Genomic DNA, 22952 nt, shown 5'->3' on the forward strand with positions numbered 1-22952 from the left:
TTCATTAAACAACGCTGTGTAAGACATCCTGAGTTTTGTGAGATCTTCTTCTAAGAGTCAACGTGCACACCAGAATGTCCATAATTCATTATTTCACAAAAAAGATGTGAAAATGAATACCGATTTGTGCATCAGAACTTTTTTTTTTTCTTCTTTACTGCCCCATTAATCATCTCACGACCCCACAGATTTCTCTTGTGAGGGGCTTGACCCCTGGGATGGGAATCACTGGACTGAACTAGCTAAAAGTATTTGAAGTATTTAAAACTAGCTCCACCTCAAACAGCTATAACAGTAAAATGCTGCTTACGTCTTGATGCATCAGTATTAACAAACTAATAATGTCATTTATAAAATCATAAATATTATATCAGTCACAGGAGCCTTTCTACAGAACGTGTGTTTACATTTTCACCTTTTGATGATACTTCTGTTATTTTAAGTAGAATTTTGAAAGCAAGACTTTTAATGGAGTATTTTTAGACTGTTGTATTGGTACTTTTAATTAAGTAAAATATCTGAATGCTTCTTCCACCACAACTATTTGTTTGTTTGTTTATAAGCAGAATGTGTAAAAATTGTTTTTTTTAAAAGCTGAAATTTTCTCATGAACCACAGCGGCGACATGATTATTTAATGCATATTTGCTTTCTTAAGATTAAGGTGTCTTTACATATGGTTGTCCTACATATGTACAGCACAGTTATGTCAACACAGCAGTAAAGTTATAATTGCATCAACAGTACAAATCGTCCCTCTCTCGTAGTGGAATGTTCTCAAAGGTGTTGTTATGTTACATACTGTATTTTTTATAAATATGATAAACAAATCTAATGGGTTTATATAGACTAAATTCACACCTAACCATGGGCAAATACACTCAGATCTGAAGAGACATGCCATCTGGGGTAATAAAGCTGGGTACATGCACACATCTGACACAACGAAACAAACACACACAGTGTACTGTATGTTTACCTAGGCTAAACTCCATCTGGTTGCGTGCAAAGCTGCATCACATTTCTCATAACTGAATCTTTCACTGCTGAGAGTGCTCTTTGGTTTGAGCCTTTTATCTGCAAAGAATTATATTCCACTAAAAACAGCAAAGCTCCTTTTGCTTCCTGATAAAAATGTTTTAAAAGATCAAATTTTTGGCCAACAAATACGATTTTTATCTTTCACAGCCTTTACCGGTCAAAGTCGCAGATCTGTTAAACTGAACCGTATTAAATGCTGACATGAAGCCAATAGTATGAGCTGGGACAGTTTAGAAATACTGCATAAAAGATGAAAGAAGAAAACTATTTCTACAGCCCATTCAGATGCAGACAGGCCTATTCATACAATCTATGTATGCAAGTTGTTCATTAGGCCCATAATGTATACAGTTAAAAATAATTCAGTTCCTGAAAGAATCAAAACGTTGTTTGAGTGTTAAAAGTTGGGTGTTCATGTTTAAGAAACAAAGGATCAGGACTAGATTAAAAATCACTATGTTTCTGTTAAAGGGGTAAATTTATGGAGGACATGAAGTGACAAAGTGAAAATGTGTAGCATACTTATACTTATACTCAAGTTTAGTTAGACTATATGACATTTTGGCATTTGTACTGTAAGAATAAGGATGTTGTAACTTATGTTCACAGTGACTTTTGACAATAAATTTAAACGATGTCTTGTAAAAAGGGTGGGCATAATGATCTCAAGCCTACACCTTGTTGTCTTATATCATTTTTTTTTTATGTTGGGAATAATTAATCTTCTCTTGTGGTTGTGTAGCTACTTACCTTTTGGACCAAAATAGATTTCAATTTTAAATTCCCACATACACTCAGAGACATACAGGACTGAGCCTTACTATTTGAAGCAACAATTTGAATAAACTATTTAGATTAGAATAAAAGTTTGGGCTGATACTGAAAAAGAAAACATGAGTTGGAGAGAACTATAGTCACTGGTGCATATGTCAACAATAAGCACACAAAATAATAATGCCAGAGAATAAATAGAAATAAATCTTTTACATTTAGACAAGTAAACCGTAAATTACCTGGATAGTATGTTTTGCTACCAGCTATTCTGGCAAATTAATGGTTATTTTCGGGCAGTGTTTTTGCCCTGGGTTTTTGAAAATCCTGAGCTGAGCAACTTTGTCACCAGTCACTCTCTGCGGTTTGTTTGGAATGACATCATCTGTCAAGACGTGATCATGTCACCACAGGAACCACTAGGTGGAGCATGTGACTGTAATTCACAGTTTAGCAGACAATGAGCAACAAGGAAACTTGTGTTAGTGTAGACGGCAATCCGAACAAACTGTTCATGATACAGAGAGCTCAGAATAAATACTAGTTATATGAATTCAGTGCGCATGTGATACAGCATGAAGGTGATTTTTCAGCTTTGCTACTGTGTTCTGAGTTTGATCCAGGACAAAAACACAAAATAAGCCTTCACACATCTGTCAGACACCAAGAGAAGATCAGTTTTTTTTGTGGGTGTGAGGTGAAACAATGCTCAGCAGTGTACAATCTTAAACACACGCACACACACACACACACACACACACACACACACACACTTAAACAAACGCACACACCAGCCCTGCTGTGTGTGGAGAAAAGAAGGAGGTTTTTGGTGGTAGGCAATCACAGACTCTTTTTGTCTGCCTGTATTTCTCTTTCTGTATTTGGCATTTTCCTGTAGGCTGGCGTCGCCTTAGCAACCTCATCACCTGCTATCAACCTGTGATCAGTCAGTCTTGCGGCCAGACTGACTGACATCATCAGGACGATGTCTGTGTTGGGTGTTTCGGGAGTATCGTCACGATTTTGTCATTTTTACGGACGGAGCTCCTGGTAGTATTGATGTAATTTGCACATGTGCAGGATGGCCCTGTTGTAACTAATAATAAATTGTTAACCATATTATAAACAGCCATTCCCAGAGTCACCACTTTTTTGATATTCATATGACACCCCCTGCAATGTCATTAACTGCAATTTCCTTCTATTTAACCAACCCCTACATATACCTTACATAATAGGGTGATTAAACAAAATTTTTACATCATGCTCAGTTTAAGTCATTCATTCAGCAATAATATGGATTTCATGCTTTGTGCCCGTGGTGGTGACATAACTCCCTATCAGTAATGAGTCATGGTGGGTCTGCTGAAAGGGGGGGTGACGTCATGTCATACCGGGATCTGTCCTTTTCCCATGATGCGGTCAGTGCTCTCTCCATCCTCTTTGTTCTGCTTGGTTTTGTTGTAACTCTTCTCGTAGCAGAGCAGCCTCAGGGTCTGAGAGCCCTCCAGATCAATTTCAAATTCCTTAGAGGAAGAAAATACACAAATATAGTTCTAGTGAGATTATTGTGCAAAAACAACGGTGCAAAGGTGTCCACGATGTGAGTACACACATGAACCGAGAGAGGATTCCTCCAGAAAAATCAGCATCCACCCAAGACTTTAATTTATACACCCCACCACTACTGTCTTTCCCTCATTACATTCCTTGTAATTATGTACGGGGGCACTCTGCATATGGTTTGCACATCGTTTTGAGGCCCACACTGTGTTCGTTCACTTAGCATTTGGACAGATGTGAGTCATCACCAGCAGCCCCTCATTAGATGATATTATTTCCACTTTGCTAAGCAAAATCCTCAAAGAGTCTTTGGGTCCACGATGGAAAAAATTGTGCTCCAGATGAACCGATCCACTGATTGTGTCTCAAAGCTCTTCTTCCTCCAACATCCAGCTATGTCATTAATGCATTCATGTTTGTGTATGTGTGCCTTGCATGTGTATACAGTATGCATTTGTGTGTGTGCGCTACATGTTTGCAGGGGCTGCAGATGCTCTTTGAGGGTTCTTTTGGATATCTTTTCATTACTCAAAGATGGACAGCTAACTGATTACAGGACCATATGTGAGATACATGACAGGCAGCATAAGGTTTACCAGGAAGTAAATGTATTAATATATGTCTTTGCTAGTTAAAAGGTGTTCCAATGAAGGAAGTTAAGAATAATTGATGAAATAGTCAGCATTGACTAATAATTCACCCCTTTACTAACATAGACTCTCCAGGGACATTTTATTTCCTGCTGAAATATGTAGAGATGCATGCTTATATTGCACTGGTCTGTCACCTCGTTCCATTTGGGTTCTGTAGTGTATCGATACACTCTCGTCTTAGCTTTACTTGAAAAGAAGCCAAAGGAATCCACCTCCAATGTGCAGTAGAGATCTGACAGAGAGGAGAGGATTGCAAAGATGTTACACTCAAGAAGTGTTCTTTGTGAATGCATTACATTAGCAAATGAAGTGGCCAAATGTTAGATGTTATCCCCTGGACACAAATTAGGAATGAGTCTCGTGTTATACAAGTCACTAAATATACCAAATTAGCAGTTGAAGACATTCATTCTAAAAATGCAACTTGAAAGTTTAACCTAAAATGAAAAAATCCAAATCCAAAATTCTCCACCAGAAAAACACTGTTTTCCACTGCTCCATGATCACATCAAACTAATTTTGTCTGATTATCTGCATTTTCTGTTGTTCGCATGAAGGCTAAAGGTGAGTGACTCACTCAAGCTCTGTTTGAGGCCGGAGGCAGAGTGGACGATTACATTCAGGAACCCGTTGAGACCGGGGGATTCATCCTCTGGAAAAACATTCAGCGAGCAGAGAAAAAAAACAGCGAGGAGGGGTTAGAAAAGCATGCAGATCTCTGTTTGTTTTGGAGCAGAGGGAGGAAAAAAACAGCCATGTACAGTAAAAAACGGCTTAAACCTCTGTGTACTTTTCATCCTTATCTTAATAATAATTATTTGCAATCATTTCTTTTCTTTTTAGTAAGGTTTTAGTGGCATTTTAAGGTTTAACTGTAACAAAACTAGGCCCCAAATGCCTAATAATGTCAGAAGAACACAATTATTTACTACATAATGTATGATGAGGACAACTTTATTTTAGTAAACAGCATCTGAGTCTTAAAAACAACTTTCAAAATGAGTTACTTACCTTCTTTATTGATGCTAAGTGGAATGTGGTGGACAGTCTGCAGTTTGACACAGGAGCTGGTCAACATTTGCAGCTCCATGGAAGTCAAGGAGGACGTTTTCAAACCTTGAGGGAAGACAATAACGTATATAATGTACACAGTAAATTACACTGGGCCTCATTCACTAATATGGACGTAAAAATGTTCTTACTTAGCACACAAAATAAGTGGACAATTGGACAACAAAAATTATTAATTTTGTTCTTACCACCGTGTGTATGTTAGTGAACTGAATCGTTCTATATTGACAGGCAGGTATGTTTGCAATCAACATACAGCCACACCCCCAATTCTCTATATAAGGAAATACATTTGCCTAGAGTAGTATCAGGGTGAAACATCTGAATTTGTAAGAGAAAAGCATGGCCCCAAAAGCAAAAAAGTAAAAAGGACTTCACGATTGAAGGAATTGAATAGTGTCTAAGGTGGAAGCCAGAACAGGCACTTATATCACATATACATAAGTCATTAAAAACAAAGAAAACCAAAAAGTGTTATCTTTCACATGGACATTCCCATATACTCCATTCTAAGCTACGACTGAGAAGCTCAGTTTTTATAGTTGAATGTTTTAATTATTACAGTAATGTATCACAAGGTTCTTGGATTATTAGCTGCTAATGTACACTGATCAAAATTATAAACGTAACACTTTTGTTTTTGCCCCCATTCACCATGAGCTGAACTCAAAGATCTAAGACTTTCTCTATGTACACAAAAGGCCTATTTCTCTCAAATATTGTTCACAAATGTGTCAAAATCTGTGTTAGTGAGCACTTCTCCTTTGATGAAATAATCCATCCACCTCACAGGTGTGGCATATCAAGATGATGATGATGAAGGTGAAGATGCTGGATGTAGAGGTCCTGGGCTGGTGTGGTTACACGTGATCTGCGGTTGTGAGGCTGGCTGGATGTACTGCTAAATTCTCTGAAACGTCTTTGGAGACGACTTATGGTAGAGAAATGAAAATTCAATAGCTCTGGTGGACATTCCTGCAGTCAGCATGCCAATTGCACGGTCCCTCAAAACTTGCGACATCTGTGGCATCGTGCTGTGTGATGGAACTGCACATCTTCGAGTGGCCAGCCTAAGGCACACCTGTGCAATACCCATGCTGTCTGACCAGCATCTTGAGATGCCACACCTGTGAGGTGGATGGATTATCTCAGCAAAGGAGAAGTGCTCACTAACACAGATCTTGACAGGTTTGTGATAGAAATATTTGATAGAAATAGGCCCTTTTGTCAACACAGAGAAAGTCTTGCATTTATAATTTTGTTCAGTGTACATGAATTCACCTTTACTAAAAATGCAAGATGTTTGCAAATGGGAAAAAAATACTTGGTTTGGATGAGACATGGTCTGACAGGACCTGTCTGGGACACTTACATTTCTTCTGCTGTTCCTTGATGACCTCCCTCCACTCTGCACGTTCATAGTCAGATGAAATCAGGAAACTGTAACTCTGAATACAAACACACAAAAAAAATGGCTGTTGATTCATCAGCAATTAATCTGAGGGAGAGGCAGGCTGTAAAATTAAAAGGACATGCCATCTGTGCAAATGTACAATCTCAAAATGTAAACTCATGTATTGTCGTCCAGCCAGCTTTAACAGGTGTATGATACAGAAATCGCACCACACTGATACAACAAAGCTTAAGTATGAGTCAGATCAAGGAGAATGAATCTGAAAGAAGATCAATGAGGGGATATTATGTTGGGAAGGAAGCGGAGGACGACAAAGAGGTAGTAATATGAGAAGGACAAATGAAATACAGAGAAGAAGGGCGTACAGCGAGCAGTAGGAGGAGGCTGATGGGGCAGAAATGATGATGAAAAAAGAGAATGTAGAAACAGAAGCAGTTAAAGCTGGAGAGTGTCATCACCTTGCCGTTCTTGTTGTAGACTCTGAGGGGCATGCTGGGAGATGTTAACAGGAGCAGAGACTCCTGCTCAGACAGCTTCTTCCTGAGACGGTCGATGACTTTTGAACCCTTGTTGGCTCTCTGAAATCACAGAGGTGAAAACGTTTGACCGTGTGTGAATGTTTGCGCAGGAAGCCGCCTTACATCATTGTGGAAAAATTCCTATCGCGAAGAAGTCGTGTGAAACTAAAGTGAAAATCTGCCTTGTTTTTCTTAGTTCCTGAACAGATTTTTATGAAACAGTGTCCCATCCAAGCTACCTTCTCCCTCTGGATCTCGCTGCGGAGGTGTGAGATCTTGACCTTCATGGCGTCGAGCTCTTCATCTGGGACCTGGGGGATGGTAAGTGGCTCGGTCTCCTCGGGGCCTTGGAAGGTCAGCTCAGTCAGTGGGATGTACCACTTACTATCATATTGTTGGTTTTTACTGCAGTGGGAGGAGGAGAGGCAAAAAGAGGGGGGATGGATGGTGAAAACTCAGTAAACAAAAAAGTGGCTTAACTGTGTCAAAACATCAACAAGATAACTGCTGCTACTGGTCGCTTGCAGTGTAAGTAATCTGTGTATTGTGGTGTATTTCACGGCTGTGATCACTCTAACAAGGACAAGATGCATAAGCAGTTATGTCGCTTACCCTCCTATCTGTTTCTTCAGCTTGGCGCAGAGCAGCAGATCAGTGAAGAGGAAGACATGCCGCAGCTTCCTGGCTCCCTCCACCAACTCCACCATGAAACTGTCCCTCAGAAGCTGGCGGCTCTATGGTGGAAAAACAGACAACAGCGGTGGGTCAGAGACACAAAGCTGTTGGCGTCAATAACTCATTAAAGAGGCACATTTATGGCCTGTCACACAAAAACGGTTGCTGTCGATTGTTCCACTTGGTTGGCTGGTTGAATGAACACTGAATCTGTACTTGGTGAAACTTAAACATATGGATATTCTTTTCTAATATAGTAGTCTGTGTTATGTAGGCAGCAGTAACAGCTTCTTAGCATACAGTATCATATAAGGACATTTCTGTAAGTCTTTGTAACAAATCTGTTGCAGCATGTCACACAGGGAGCAGCTTGCTTGCAGAGCCTTTCTATTGTATTCCTGCATCCCTCTCTTCCCACCTTAGCGGTCCTCTGTTACCAGCAGGCAACTTGGGAGAGGTAAGGCCAAGATCATAGAGGAGGGAGCAAGGAGTCTGGATTTTAGTTTTACTTGCTGCGCCACCATCAAAAATGTCGGCTTTACTAGATCATCAGTGACAAAGCTCATGTGCTCAATATTAACCAAATTATAAATCAAAAATGTGGAGATGTGCTTTAGATTGCATTGTTTAAACTAATTACCTGGTGAATTCTTTTGTCACATTCTGGCATAATCATCCATCTCTAGAAAACAGAGGAACGAATGAGGTGGCTGTGGAGAAGGAAGAGTGTGATTCGGAGCTCTGTGGTCTTACCGCTGATGTCAGACTATGTAATGAGATGTGTAATACTTTCACTTGCCAAAAGGGGGCAGTGATGTCATTTTGCAAACAAGAAAACAAGAATGGACTTGAAACAGGGAGCAGACAAATGTCACACCACAACTCCATAGTAAGCGGTCCACTTACACATGCTCATAACCTTGTTTTTACTTGTGGTGCGGGGTAAAATGGTAAGGCAAGGAAGGTTTATTGTGATAAAAAATTTTTTTTTACTCAGCAGGCAAACGGAGCAGTTTGCATCTAGTAGGGAAGGGACTTTTTAAATACATTTTGTAGTTCATTTATGCCTATTTATGCATCATTTCTGTGAACAAATTAAATTTGAAATGTCAAAAATGTGTGTATTCTGCAAGTCCCAAGCTCATTTCACCCACTGTTTCTTCAATATTTAGCTTGATTGCACCTATTTATTTGAGATAATTACATGATATTTTTTTTAATTACAAATACATTTAAGTGGGGTCAAATATATAATGGATAATGATTTTCATCAAGTTTAACTGAGAGTGAAAAAAATAAAGTGTGAGCACTGCTAGCTGACAACAAGTTTCCTTTTAGTAAGAAATACTGACAAGAGACATGGCAGCTAATGGGCTATAACATTAACAATATGCATACATAAAGGATTTTACAGTCCATCTGCTGCTGCTCCTCAAACCAAGCAAATCAGAAAGCAGGTTTGACCACCAAGATCTACTATTTTTATTCACAGGACACCGCTACATTCACCCCAACCAGTCACCCTACTTCTTAATCACTTCCATGTTGCCCCATGCCCCTCCAAACCTAGTCACCCTGGCAGCAAGGCCATTGTTCAGAACCAATCACATCCCTTTCTTCATCTCTGTGCCCTCCTCTCCTGTCACCTTCCCCCCCTCTCCATCATGACTGCACCATTACTGTCACCACCAGAACACAATGAAGTGGAGCGGATGCTTATGTAGGTGAGGTTTATCTGCTGACAAAACCTGACTGGACATCTGCTGGAAAAGGGGAGGATCATGCTGTGTTAACGCTTGTGCATGATGGAGAAGTTGAAGAGAGGGTGACAAAAACAGAGAGAGGTATGGGAGCATGAAAGAGAGAAGGTTTCAGAGAAAGACATCAAAAGGTAAGAGAATGGTTGAATGAAAACAGAGAGAAGGCGACAGCAATTTGTTAGTTTTTTTTTACCGTAGATACCAAATCACGTGACATGTCAGCAAAGCAACTCCACTGCAGTGATCTGTTGGCATTTCTTCATGCACATGCAAGCACACCCATACAGATGCAGATTAAAATCCTGTTCTGACCCCTGAAATAAGGATCTAATAGAAGTCCAATTCCCACTGGTGGATGTACCAGCTAGGCAATGAAGCCTGCAATGGTGATGGCCTATGATGGATAACTACCAGATGAGCTGCTCTCTGTCTATCTGGCATTTTTTCTCTAGTGTCAACTGGGATGCTACAATTTTCAGACACAAGAAGTTACTCTTTCCTCTTCCTGATCTAGTTTGTGCTGCAAAACAGACTGAAATATGTTGAAACTGCTCATTATAATGAGTCTCTGGTAAGTGTTTACTGTACATGTTCATCATTCAGTCTCTATCTTTGGGTTTTGGGACTTCGATACTACAAGAATGGCACAATCCATGAAGTCATTCCACATGTAATGTAATCCCCTGAGGATATTTTCTAACTAGAATATAAAACAAGCCTCCATCTCGCCTTACTTCTGTCAGTCTACATGCTGTCATGTCAGTCTATATTTAGGCTGTACTGTAGAGTAGCTGAGACATTGGTCACACTGCTCCGCTCAGTTTTGGCATATTACTCAAATGCAACATTAAACTGAAGGAATGAGGAACACTAGAGCTTAAGCTATACTGTGAAGCTATACATGCATATTACAAGCACCAATGCACCATCACTGTACAGCACACCATCAGTCTGATCTCTTCCATTTGGGCCAATTGGCTGTATGGCTGTAATATGATGGCGGATTTGAGTTATAAAGTGCATTTAATCCATGCTCAATTACATACAGTATATATATATATAGGGATTAATACTAAAATAGAATCAGGACCAAGAGTCTACAGCCATGCTAGCAGATCTGTTAGGATGTACTTAGGCACAGCAGAGCTTTGAGCTAAATGCTAACATCAGCATGCTTCTGTAACAAGCTCATGACAACAATATTAACATGTTGATGTTTTGCAGTTGTAATGTTTGCCATTCATCATGCTAGTTTAGCGTTTTAGCATGCTTGCATTTGCTAATTAGCACCAAACACAAAGTACAACTGAGGCTAGTCATTAGTTTTGCAGGTATTTGGTCATAAACAAAGTACGGTAGTGGAAAATTTTACTTTTGGAACTGATAGAGCTTAAGATATTTCAAGAGAAAACTTTGCGCTAGAGGAAAAGACAGTGGTATATCCTCTACCTGAGTTTCAGATCTGCATACATTCAATTTACATTAGACTCCTATTGATTGATTTTGTAATTCTTTTTTGATATTTGTATAATTACGTATTTTGATCTGTTTGTATTGTCCTCTCCTAACTTTATTTTTAACTTTTCAAAGAGTAACTGTGCCTAGTCTAATAACCTGGCTTGCCATGCCAACAAACGGTGTGGTTTCCACACCCTGTGGCACTACTATACCACGCTACATAACAGTTGGCTGTGGTCACAGTTGCGAGAGACCACACCTGACCCACACCTAGCTATGCTGTTGGATGTGGTCAGAGGTTCAAGAGACTTATACCTTTGAACCCACAGAGGCCAGGGCAGCTATGTTTTTCCTCCTTCCAAAATCTGTGTGGAGTTACTCTTTAATTATTTCTTTTCTCATTACATGGTAATCTTTGTGTATATATCAATGTAGCTTTGAATCGTGTACTTTAGATTAGGAAGCAACACTGTTATCCAACAAGCTAAAATCTCCTGTGATAATCATGACGAGTCTGCAGTAAATTCTTAGACTGGACTAGATAATCGATGGGATTATCGGACAGGAAGTACAACAGTAGATTAGGTTGGATTACTATTCAAAAAGTACGAAACTGACAAACTACAAACACTGATTCATGCAGATTAAAATGAAGGGTTAGCAGAATTGTTTTACACAGGAGGGTCTATATTAATCTTAATGTACATCAACTGGACTTGAAGAGAAACTCATCGAGCCTCAGTGATAATCCTCTCCTCCACTGATCTTATGATAAAGAGATAAAATAAAGGGAGGGAGCTAGATTAGAGATTTACAGACTTCTCACTGTGTGGGACTGAATGGGAATCATGTGGTGGGATAAAGCAAGACTGGCCACTAAAATACTGCAAGACAAAAGCATTTTCTCCCCCACCTGATAAGATATTTCTTGCTGGTTACGATAACTGACAAGTTATTCATATACATTCTCTCATTGGGTTAACTTGTAGAGGAGAAAATCTCAGTGAAATTAATCTATCCCCCTTTGTGCTGGGGACTTCCTGGAAGCCCCTTAAGGACACTTAGGCGTCTGTGGACCCCCACTTTGATAACTTCACTGGCCTGAAGAATGCTTTTCTCTTGAGTTTCATTAATTTAACACTGATCGAAGGGTTTGACACCCTCGCTGAATGCCTGTAGATGCTAATTTAATTAAAGTTCTTTGTTTTATCTTTGGATGCAGAAACATACTCCAGTTGAGGCTCATTCCTATTGTAATCTGATGAATTAAAAAAATGTGCTTATGCTGCTGCTTTGCTCTGCTACTGGGGGAATAGACATCCTTAACAAACCAGCTGTCTCAGCGCATCAGATGACATTTTCATAATATTGAACAGCCAGTAGGAGAAATGTGACTTTCTGCATTTCTCATAATAGCTGACCGGGACATCAGCAACACCGATGTGGAAGGAGAGCGACGTGAGGCGGAGCATGCTGACTGCACAGAACGCAGATTAAATATTGACCATCTCCTGGAGGTGCCTCGCTGAGAGCGTGTTCGCGAGTAATGGCAGGAATATACAAAAGATCCATGTTTATATTTAGAACACACGCTTGAAGGGGCATTTCTGCGCTTGTGTGTTTAGCTGCTGTGTGTGTGTGTAAAACAATGAGTGTATATGGGGACGTGTTTGTGTAATGATAAAGGGAAAATGACGCACAGACCGATGAAGGTGGTGCATTTCTACCTGAAATACACACACACACACACACACACACACACACACACACACCAGAAGCATATCTTTCCCACAGGCAAACAAAGCAGCGCGAGGAGGGGAATTGAAATTTAGGCAGCACCATCATTTGCATTTTAATTAAGCAGCTTCTGTTTATCCCCTCCCTTCATCTGGCCTGGCCAGGGCCTCTGGGGGCCACTTCTGCTCTACTCCTGCATGCCTTTGCTGAACAAAACAACAGGTTCCACGCCAGTGTGTGTATGCATGGAGGGTAAGAGTGACGCTTATAAATGAGCACTGTGTCCTCTCTTCCTATTCTATCACGAGTGCTACCTGATTGTTTTTTGCATCTTAATATTGAAATTTTTCTGCTATGTGATGTTGCAAAAGTGTTCCCCACACCCTTAAAATCATCAGTTCATTTAACTCTGAGAATGAAAAATCAACACCATGCTAATGTTTATAGACTTAGTGTTCCCTTTGATATTTCGGATTGCTTAAACAGCTTCTACAAAGCGCTGTGCGCAACCAAACACCTCCTCAACTTGTAAATCAACTAAAAGCAAGAGCAAAATTAATATTTATTAATTATCTAACAAGTGTAAGCCCAGAATAACTATCAGCCACTAAAGCAAGAAAACCTACTGCATAAATTAAATTAATGTAATTTTGCCTAGAAAAATCCTGCAGCCATCCAATTTGTGTTGACATCACATGAACAAAGGATAATGAAGGTAACAAACTCCTTTATTAAATTAAAACCATCAACAGTATCAAAGGCCTGAGTCCCTCTTTGGGACATCTGAAGCCACAGAACAAGTATAGTTACCTCCACAGCAATGCTGATAATGTGCACCGACTTCGCAGAGAGATCAGAGCACAGATTCAGCTTCAGCGGAGTGACAGTTCAGGACGGTGAAGAGTGTGTTGACTTTGGTAGCTTATACCCGGTAGCTCAAATGACTTCCTCGTTTTATGTAGTTATAGATATTAAAACAGCATTACAACCTTCTCTACTCTTGGTAGAAACATTTGCTTGGTTATAGCAGCGTCCTCCTTATTGAATGCAAGAAGTCAGCTCCTAAACTTGTCTAAACTAAGTCTTTTGGTGACTGAAGCGAGCTATACGTTGCAGCTCCGTTGGTGAAATACGGACAAAAACCTCAGGCGTATTATATACTGTGACTGTGGTAAGGTATGATATAATGAGCCCCATCGATTTCCATGTGCGGCTTTCATGTATCCACAATAAATATTTGATGACTGGTGTGGAGGTCTGGACAGAATGGGATGGAACTGGGGCCTGAGGGGAAAGGAGGGGACATGAGTGTGTGTGTGTGTGTGTGTGGCTGGGTGTGTATATGTTCAAAGGCAAACAGGAGCAAGAGAAAGAGAGCGAGTGAATGGAACAGAGAGCAGGAAAGTGTGTGTTTGTGTGTGTGTGTGTGTGTGTGCGGAAAGGGTGCGGTAATGACCCTCCTGTGAGCAGAGGGAGAAGCCTGCACAGCCTTTACGCTTGTTCACTCCCACCCTCCATTTATGAATAATTAACTTGGAATCTGCCAGTCAGAGCGGACCGGTGGCTCATTACAAGACATTATGTACGGCAGTGTCACGCAAGCTATCAATCAAGAGGCATCCATTCATGTGCATGAAGTCATCTCTGGAGATGAGAGCGACGGTGAGGGGTAGATTGTGAGAGTGTGTGTGTGTGTGGTTGTGTTAGGAGAGAAGGAGGGAATGGAAGCCACAAGAGAGACATAGAGCACACAGAGAATCACCCTCAACTAGGCAACCCTGGTATGACCATATAAGGACATGGGCTCTGCATTAGGCTGCAGATTGGCGGCCTCTGTACACTCATGTGGCAGTGACTTCAAGGTCATTTTTAGCGGGCGGGGTCATGACATCATCTTGCTCAACATCAGAGATGGAAAGAGTTAAACTAATGACTATTATTTTATGTTTACTGTTACATGTTTACTGTAACTTGTCTGTGGAGAAGTGGAGGAAATAGATTGCTTTGTACAATCATTGGGTCTTATTCTAAACCTAAGTGTCATATATTATTTGACTTTTGAAAATACAACAAAACTATTCCCTGTTGTTTCCTGAATGCTGTTAAAGGGACAGTCACGATTTAGTGACTTGGGTCTGTATCAATCAGATATTGCTGTACTGTGTGGTTATTTGCTCCAGTTCTTGGTCATTTTGTCAAAAATACATTGAAAAGCAAAAATTTTAAGTCACAACACAAGATGTAATGAAAACGCTGTAAGCCACAACAACACAGCACAAAAACTGTAAAATTTCTGTCTTAACTTTCTCGTCAGGTCTTTTAGTAACCCCACACCTTTTTGTTTCACTCCAGTAAATTAGTACACAGTATAGTCATGTAACATAACATGCTGCCTATCAGATGTACAAAGAAGATCAGGCCAACAGGGTGTGAAAATGGGCTACAGAATGGGGCTCAATTCACTCATCGGGTGTTTTGTAAAGCTCTGAACGCTCACCTCTCCCTTCTTGACAGTCATAGACTGGCGTCGGGGCGTCGTCTCCTCGTTGATACTGGACAGGAAATTCTGGGAGATCCGCAAGGCGTCCTGTAGAAGCGGGTGGTCCGGGTGGCTAGTAGGCGTGTGTTTGAGCAAGTCCTGGAACACAGCAGTAGACAGAGAAATACTAACTTTCTTTTGTCAAAAATGTCAAGATAAAAGAACCCAACTAAAGTTACAGCACATATTACTATTGGTCATTTAAGTACATCCCTCCTTTACTTTTCCTTTATGATCTTTGATTTATAAACAGTTCAGTCGTCCTCTTACTCAAAACTCCTAAAATACACCCCTGCTGAAAACAGCAGGTATGACTTATTACGTAATAGTAAATTATGTGACGTAAAAAAATCAACTTTGTTACAGAGACTTGGGCTGGGTACTGATGGAGAAAATGTTTTACAGAGATGGTGACAAAGCAGATCAGTAAGAAATACCTGAAACAGAAAAAAAACATTTTATATTCCGACAATGTTGGCAAAAGAGCTGCAGGATGGGTTTTGATCACCTGTGTCATTGCTTCTAGGGTTGATTTGTGAGCAACAGAGGCAATTACTAAAAGAAAACACAGCACAATTGTGATGTGACATTATTATGTGTCGCCATTTCAGCGCTCACTCTTACTTACATGAAGCACCAATGTGCTGCGAGTCACTCTGTCCACTGGTTTATATAGCAAAGCTGTACATGAAAAGAAGAGAAACCAGACTGAATTGTTCCGACAATATGCTACATGTAAATATTTCAATTTATGTTATATTTAACTGAATTAAGTAAAAACTAGCATGGTGAGACTGACCCTCTAGAGAGTTCTTGGCCATCTGGTCCTTAGAGTCCTTGGGGCTCCTCACCTTCAGGTTCTGTTTGGTGACAAAAAGCAGGTTAAATGTGGAGAACCCTTATTTAAAAACCTGTTCAGTACAGTTAAAGGTTATTATCCGTGCCCTAGCACTGAGGTTGTCCACTTCCAAATGAATTATGCCATCCTCAGCGGCTTTTGTGCCCACCATCTTGCTCAGATGGCTCAGAGTCATGCATCATTACTTAGGCCATTAACAACCCTTGATGATGAATTCTCCATCATGCATGTAGACACCAGCCTCAACGCTAACTGGCAGACCTCATAAAACATAGACGAAGACTGATGGTGTATCAGAAACAGCCACATGCCTAAGAAAACATAAGACAAAAATGTACAAAAAAAGAGCTGAAAGATTCCCATCAGACTGCTGAACATACTGTTCAACCCTGGACTATTTTCATCTCGCTAACCTCAATCTAATGAAATAGAGTGCACTTTTTCTCCATTTTAATGTACATACTGTTGCTCAAATAAGCCCCACACACAACGAGTAACATTTACAGTGATGAAACATTATTTTTAAAGGCTGCATCTGAAGCCATTTTTGTGGATGCTGGATGAACAGAAAAGTGCCAAAACATATGAAATGAGCTGCAATACTATTTGAACCTTCACAACTCCCAACCTTGTTAGACTGGTTCAGTACAACACTGTTGGGATGTAGATTATCACTTTAACGTAGGGTCAATTATGTTATATCAGACTCCAAAACTAGATCAGAGTCATGAGGATAAGTGTTTTCAATTCTAGTTTGTCTGGAATAAAAGAGATTGTTCTGAGCCCTCGAAGCTGTTGGAAACTTGCATTTGGGGAAACGATAAATGTATAAATTTATTATGCTGTCAAGGCTCATCTAGAGTCTGCGTAGGTGATACTGAGCTCATATTTTCCTGCTCAGCGTTGAGAATGAGACCAAGCTAAAATGACAGAAAATACAAACTGTTATCCTCTCCATTGTCCCATTTAACGGATGTACACGTGTACACTTGTAATTGGCAAACAAAAACCTACACATGGGCACACACACAGCCACCCACGCACAAGATCGCCTCTGGCTGCATTTGTGCAGAAATATTCAGAAGGACATTCAAATTTAAATGCAGGGAAATAATAAAAGCTGCGTGGGTGAATAACGGGAGGGCGTTTTGCAAGTACAGTACATCAGGGACAGAACTGTTAAGCAGCTGCAAAATAGACTCTTTCTATACAACACCTCTCAAACAGTTCCTTTCCCTAATACTGCATTATTTAACATTCTGTTGTAAGTCAGTTACTGTCTATGCTATGGCTGGCTAACTTGCTCTCACAAACTGTCCAGCTCATTAAGATCTACTACACTACACTGCTTTGTGACTTTCAGTATCACAACACACTAAATGTGCCGTAACACAGTGTAACACATTGCATTGCTAGTGCACAGTGTTTATATAGTATTCTGTAAAATGAATCATTTCAATAAATGATTAGATCAGCCACAAATCAGCCAATGTCTGGCATCAGCAACTGAAATGTGGAGAAAGAAAAGCTGCACATAAACAAATGAGTGTGCAGCAGCATACTGCCAACCTGACGGGTACAAGCATAGTATATGAGCATAACCAGGAATTATGGGAGTTCAACAAACAATATAATGTAATAGTGAACCATTACTCTAATCTAATTTAGATACAGCACTGCTCCATACATCAAAAAAAGAACAACTTGCTGCTGGCATGCAGGGGGTGGAATGTTCAACTGACTGATTTTACACGGTGATAAAATGATCCCATAACTGAGAGATCACAGCTTCAACCGCTGCAACAGCTTTGATATAGAAGCTAAACCAGAAACTCCAATTCCTTTGCCCACATGTAAGCTATAGCTTTCAATAACAAACACGTACTTCTGTGCCGGCCTGCTGGTGTTGTGCATTCTTTCCTCTCTTCTCCTTACCTCAGAGATTTCAGCAAATTGTGTGTTAGCCTGGCAGCATTTCTCTGCCGTCTCCACAGCCATCTCATAGTTGTCCACAAATGCTCTGTAAACTCCCAGCTGGCTGGCCTGATGGACAGAAAGAAAGAAAAACAGAGGAGTGATGTGAAGTTTGCATGTTAATCAACAGTTTGGACATTAAAATGTTTGTAAGTAATTGTGATTTGTGAAGAGATTGTTCTGCCAAGAATCAGTTAACCTCGAAGTATGCTTCTATATAGGAGAAATAAATAGCTGGCGAACAGCCTTTCCTATGCTCTCAGAACAGAACAGTTGACAGTAAAGGCAAGGAAACTCACAACATGGTCTTTCAGTGCAAGGCTCAGACACATTCAAAAACACTCAACAGTCCTCTTCAATTCACTTCCTTTTCGTAACTTCCACCACTTCATTCCTAAACCTCATACAAATGGCAACCTCGCTGCTGCTCTAAACATAAACAACAAAATAAGATACGCCTTTATTCATCCGCAGAGGGGAAATTAAGGGAAAATAAGTACTTTCTTTAAGTATACTTTCTTTTATAATATGTATACACAAGAAACTAATGAAACATTGTCAGACAAATGGAGAAAAGCAGCATAATATAGGCTGCTCTTCATAATCAGTCAGTACAAATACCTTTGTGTCTGAATTGTTATTGTAAAGCCTCTGTTTTAAGAAATGAGTACAGTTGTGAGAACGCTGGAGAGCCCTGGTGAGTTGCTTCATTCCTCGAGTTCTGTGAAAGTCCAAACTGTGGAACTCCAATGGAGAAATCTTTACAATAGACAATAGAAAGTCAACGTTGAACCTGTCAGTCTAACTTTGAAAATGCTAAATTGCAATAGTGGGATGTATAATCCTTGAAATATCATATCTGAGACAGGAGATTCAGTCCGCTCAGCCATGTCTGAGAGACTGTATATGACTTGCAGACAATCGAACGCAACAACCAGCAGAGGAAAGACACGGATCACGGTCACAACAGCAGTGTGTATCCACAGTGCTCCCCGCAGCCCGGGCCCGTTGCCGTGGCAACCAGCGAGACTTGCACTGTGCCGGGGTGAGTAATTAATGATTGGTGTAACGGAGGCTATGAAAGCACATTTAGGAAGCTGGATGGCTGAATAAAACTCCACCAAACGCTGACTGCCAGCGCTGCGATCCATCTCAACGGCGAACAAAAGGACAATCAATTCTCCTGAACAAAAGCCAAAGGAGGAGAGAGTACAGTGGAGACGGGCTTTGTGTGTAATGTCGAGAGAGACACACACACAATTCTAAAAAGAATGCCAAATACCACAGAAACCTAACCTGAGTTTATTAAACATTAATTATTACCGTTAAAGCTCTTTATGGCCTGGCTTATTGCTATATTTCCAACCTTTTAGCCCCACACGAGCCTGTGTGCAGCTTCAGTATTTTCGGCAGATCTTTTTTGTCCTTTCCAAAGACCAGGCTTAAAGGGTAGTTCAGGTTTATTGCAACTTAGGTCTTCCTTTCGTAGTTCTATATATATTCTATAATGGAATTTGGCAGGCCAAGAAATGAGAGGTCAGATGATCAGGCCAGTTGTAAGCAAGCCAACAGTTTGGTCATATTATCTAAACCACTTCATTTGGAGGTTAAAACAAAAGTGAGTGCACCCAAAAGCTCACTATAATCCCTCATTGGTAATTACAGTAGGTCAGAGTTAAAACAGGAAGTTGGTCTGCGAACTGTGATGGATGTATACAATGAACAGTTTAACAATGTGAACAGCATTTCTTTAACAAGCTGTCTGATTGTTTGCTCCATGTTATTATTACTGATAGGAATGACAGCCAAAACTAGAAAAGCAAAACTGAATTTGCAACAAACCAGAATTGTCCTCTAAAACAGAGCCTCAACAGTCAGAGCCGTGAGGCAGTGTAACAACCTGCATCAGGAAATAAAGCTGGATGAGTCAGCGTTTGTATTGTTAATTTTTAATTTGTTGCCTTGTGTGAAACACTTGATAATTGGATTTTGGAAAAGTGCTCTACAAATAAAGGACTACACATCTGTAAAACAATAATTACTTGTGTCTCAAATGGACCTCATTTACCCCTTTACATACTATTTTCAGGCATGACCCTGACCTTCCTAACACGATCCTTGCCGTCATGGGGGTATGTGAGAATCAATTCTGGCAGGAATGTGAAGTCACAAGTTTTCTAAACATCATTTGCACTTATTATGTTACCGTTGGCAGTTCCAACATATGTATGTGTGGAAGATCTAAAATAGCCTCAGCTGTAAGGCTGCATGCCACAGGCCACCATGAAAAAACAAACACACAACTGAAGTTAGAATCTATTTTCTTGACAAATAATTTGTCCTTATCTGTGTTTTTCAATTACTCACTGATGAATTTCAAGCAGTAAAATTGTCCCTATTTGGATCTATTGTGTTTAGCACATGCATCCACACACTAGGAAGAGGCAAAATGGAGGAAGGCGATGAATAAAGCAATTTTCACAATCCTGGAATCCCGTGTCCTGCCCTGGGCCACACAATCTGCACCACAGCGGAGGCCATTCAGAGCGTGACAGTTTGACTGTGGAGAGAACAGAGAGCCCGAACGTCTGCCACATCACCTCAACGCCGTGAAGGCTTACTGAGCGTACAGCTGCAGCTATAGTATCATGGCATAAAATGGCTTTGGGTGATGAAAGAAACTGCTTGGGTGTTTGGATTTCTCAGTTCAGGATTTGTCCTGTGTGAGAGTATGCGTGTAATCCGCAGCGGAAAACAACATTAAGAAAACAGCCTCATGACAGACTACGGCTATTACACAAGAAGGCTGGATTTAGCCACTTGGTTTGTACGGTAGTTCTGACAGAATGAATTATTTTCTTACAGAGGAAAGAAGTATGAATAATGATATAATAATGATATAAATAGGCAGATAAAGAAAGGACAAGAGTCCACAGCTATGTTAGCAGCTGCACAGTGGTGCTTTGAGCTCAGTGCTCACAGTGACAGAGCCAACATGCTGATGTTTACCATGTTCTCCATCTTAGTTTAGTGCAGTGGTTGTCTTGTTGTTTTTTCTGTCACACCCCCCTTTAAAAGTCGGAAAAAGTTCAAGCAACTTGACTCCAGCAAAAGTGGATTTAATTTTTTCTCAATCATTAACAACATAAAACATAAAATAAAACAAAAGATTTCAGGTTAGCAAAAATAGCCTTGCTTGTATCAGAGCATTTTTTTTGTTAAGCCACCACATGAATCACATTTATGCAACTTTAGGTCTGCTAAACATCCATGCCCCCCCTGCAGTGGCACCATGCTCCCCCACGGGGGCCCACCCCACAGTTTGAAAACCACTGATTTAGTGCGTTAGCATGCTAATATTTGATATTTGCACGAGGCACAAAGTACAAAGTATAGCTGAAGGCATGGGACATGACTGTCTGTACCAAATTTCATGTCCGTCCATCTCATTTTTGTTGAAACATTTCACAAAATTCTCACGTGTCATTAGATATTTTATTCTGCAAAGCATTCACTGAGATTTGATGAAGCGTGGCGGAAGTTATGGGAATTCACTTTTTCAATCTCGTGAACAATAACTTCGACCAGGTGATGTAGATCCAGAATGTTATATATTTGTAGGTTGGGTGTGTGAGCAGAAATGAAAGATAAAGAGATATTCCTCTTCTGTAAATTCACAGAACAAGGCTGTTTTGGCCAGTTTATCAGTTTGCCTGTCTGTCTTCAAGGTGTAAACCCTTCACTTTGCAGCTGTGTCTGAAGAGCAGGAGCACGAGTGTGATTCAGCCCTATTTTCAGCCTTCAAACACTCCTCTCTGACACTCATGCTCATAACCTGTCTGTGACGCTTTTCCTCTTCCTCTTTTCTCTCCATCTCTCGCCTTCCTTGTTCTGATGTTTTGTGATTCCTAAGCCCGTCTGCTCCCCTCACACATTTCAGAGTCATGGCGAGACAGCTCTATCAGAGATGCAGCAGCCTAAATCTACTTGCCGACTCTCATTCTCTCTCAACCCCTCCCTCCCCCATCCCTCGCCTGTATCCCCTCCACTACTCCCATCTAATCTCTTCCTCCCTCTTCACCTCCTAACGGAACGGCTGTCATGTAGCATTTTTTTCCGTTTTTCCCCCCTTTTTGTAGGCTCAGCGTCTTCTCCCTTCTGACTTTTATTAACTACTGTCTGGAGAAAGGGAGCGGAATGTTGCTGTATAGGGTGTGTGAAAGCACCAGTGTCTATGTACAGTACAAACATGTGTGTGTACATGTTAGGGAGGAAGAGCGACAAAGACAGCCAGACTCCAGATTGAAGAGGGTGATAGAAAAAGTTTAAATACAGAGTGTGAAGAAACTGATTTTGTCAGGTTGACATAATGGTTGAGTCCAGACAAAGAAAAAAGGTAAACGTACGCTCCATCTCCCAACTGAAGCCCGTACTACAGACAAATTCAATTCAAGCGTGTGTTTCTCGTTTTGGTGAGATCTCCCAGGTGACTCTGGTGGACTTGCAGATCCGAGTTCACCTTTGTTCAACTTTTACATATGAAGTCCAACAATGGACCAATGAAGTCACTGAGATGTGTTTGGGAACAGAGAAGTCTGCGGTGTCTATCAGGATACTAACTGCAGCATTGCGCTCAAACATTGTCAACAGTCTACAATCACTCTGCCAAATATTTAATTTTTTCCCCACACCAGAACCATGACATCATATTTTTTTCTGAGGCTGAGTGGGATGCAGTTTTGTTGGGTGGAAGGCTTTGAAAGAAACCACTTGATAAAAACTGGATTTTGACAGTAAAAGATACAAATTAAATCCTAATTTCTTAGCTTAGCCCCAAGGGGAACCTCCTGAGATAAGTTAATAAGAGTGGGTATGTTTGTCTGTGTGTGTGCGTGTGTGGGGGGGGGGGGAGGGGGGGGG

The 22952-nt window shown here is 40.5% G+C and overlaps 1 protein-coding gene and 1 long non-coding RNA gene across 6 annotated transcripts in view; one reads left to right on the top strand and one right to left on the bottom strand.

Moving 5' to 3' along the window:
- LOC123981621 (breakpoint cluster region protein-like) overlaps positions 1-22952 on the bottom strand; it is a 92820-nt gene that overhangs the window by 9671 nt on the left and 60197 nt on the right. For all 5 annotated transcript variants that reach the window (XM_046066612.1, XM_046066607.1, XM_046066609.1 and 2 more), the window contains 12 exons: positions 17994-18101; positions 15999-16059; positions 15828-15880; positions 15158-15298; positions 7643-7764; positions 7270-7435; positions 6971-7090; positions 6471-6546; positions 5039-5143; positions 4605-4679; positions 4162-4259; positions 3206-3337 (listed from right to left, as the gene is read on the bottom strand). In XM_046066612.1, coding sequence (XP_045922568.1) covers positions 3206-3337; positions 4162-4259; positions 4605-4679; positions 5039-5143; positions 6471-6546; positions 6971-7090; positions 7270-7435; positions 7643-7764; positions 15158-15298; positions 15828-15880; positions 15999-16059; positions 17994-18101 — 1257 coding nt within the window. The remainder of the gene's footprint in view (positions 1-3205; positions 3338-4161; positions 4260-4604; positions 4680-5038; positions 5144-6470; positions 6547-6970; positions 7091-7269; positions 7436-7642; positions 7765-15157; positions 15299-15827; positions 15881-15998; positions 16060-17993; positions 18102-22952) is intronic.
- Positions 7023-8730, top strand: LOC123981625. The gene is made up of 3 exons (XR_006827801.1): positions 7023-7104; positions 7227-7351; positions 7663-8730. It is a non-coding gene; the product is annotated as an uncharacterized LOC123981625 (long non-coding RNA).

Source organism: Micropterus dolomieu, linkage group LG13 (genome assembly GCF_021292245.1).
Source record: "Micropterus dolomieu isolate WLL.071019.BEF.003 ecotype Adirondacks linkage group LG13, ASM2129224v1, whole genome shotgun sequence".
Lineage (NCBI taxonomy): Eukaryota > Metazoa > Chordata > Actinopteri > Centrarchiformes > Centrarchidae > Micropterus > Micropterus dolomieu.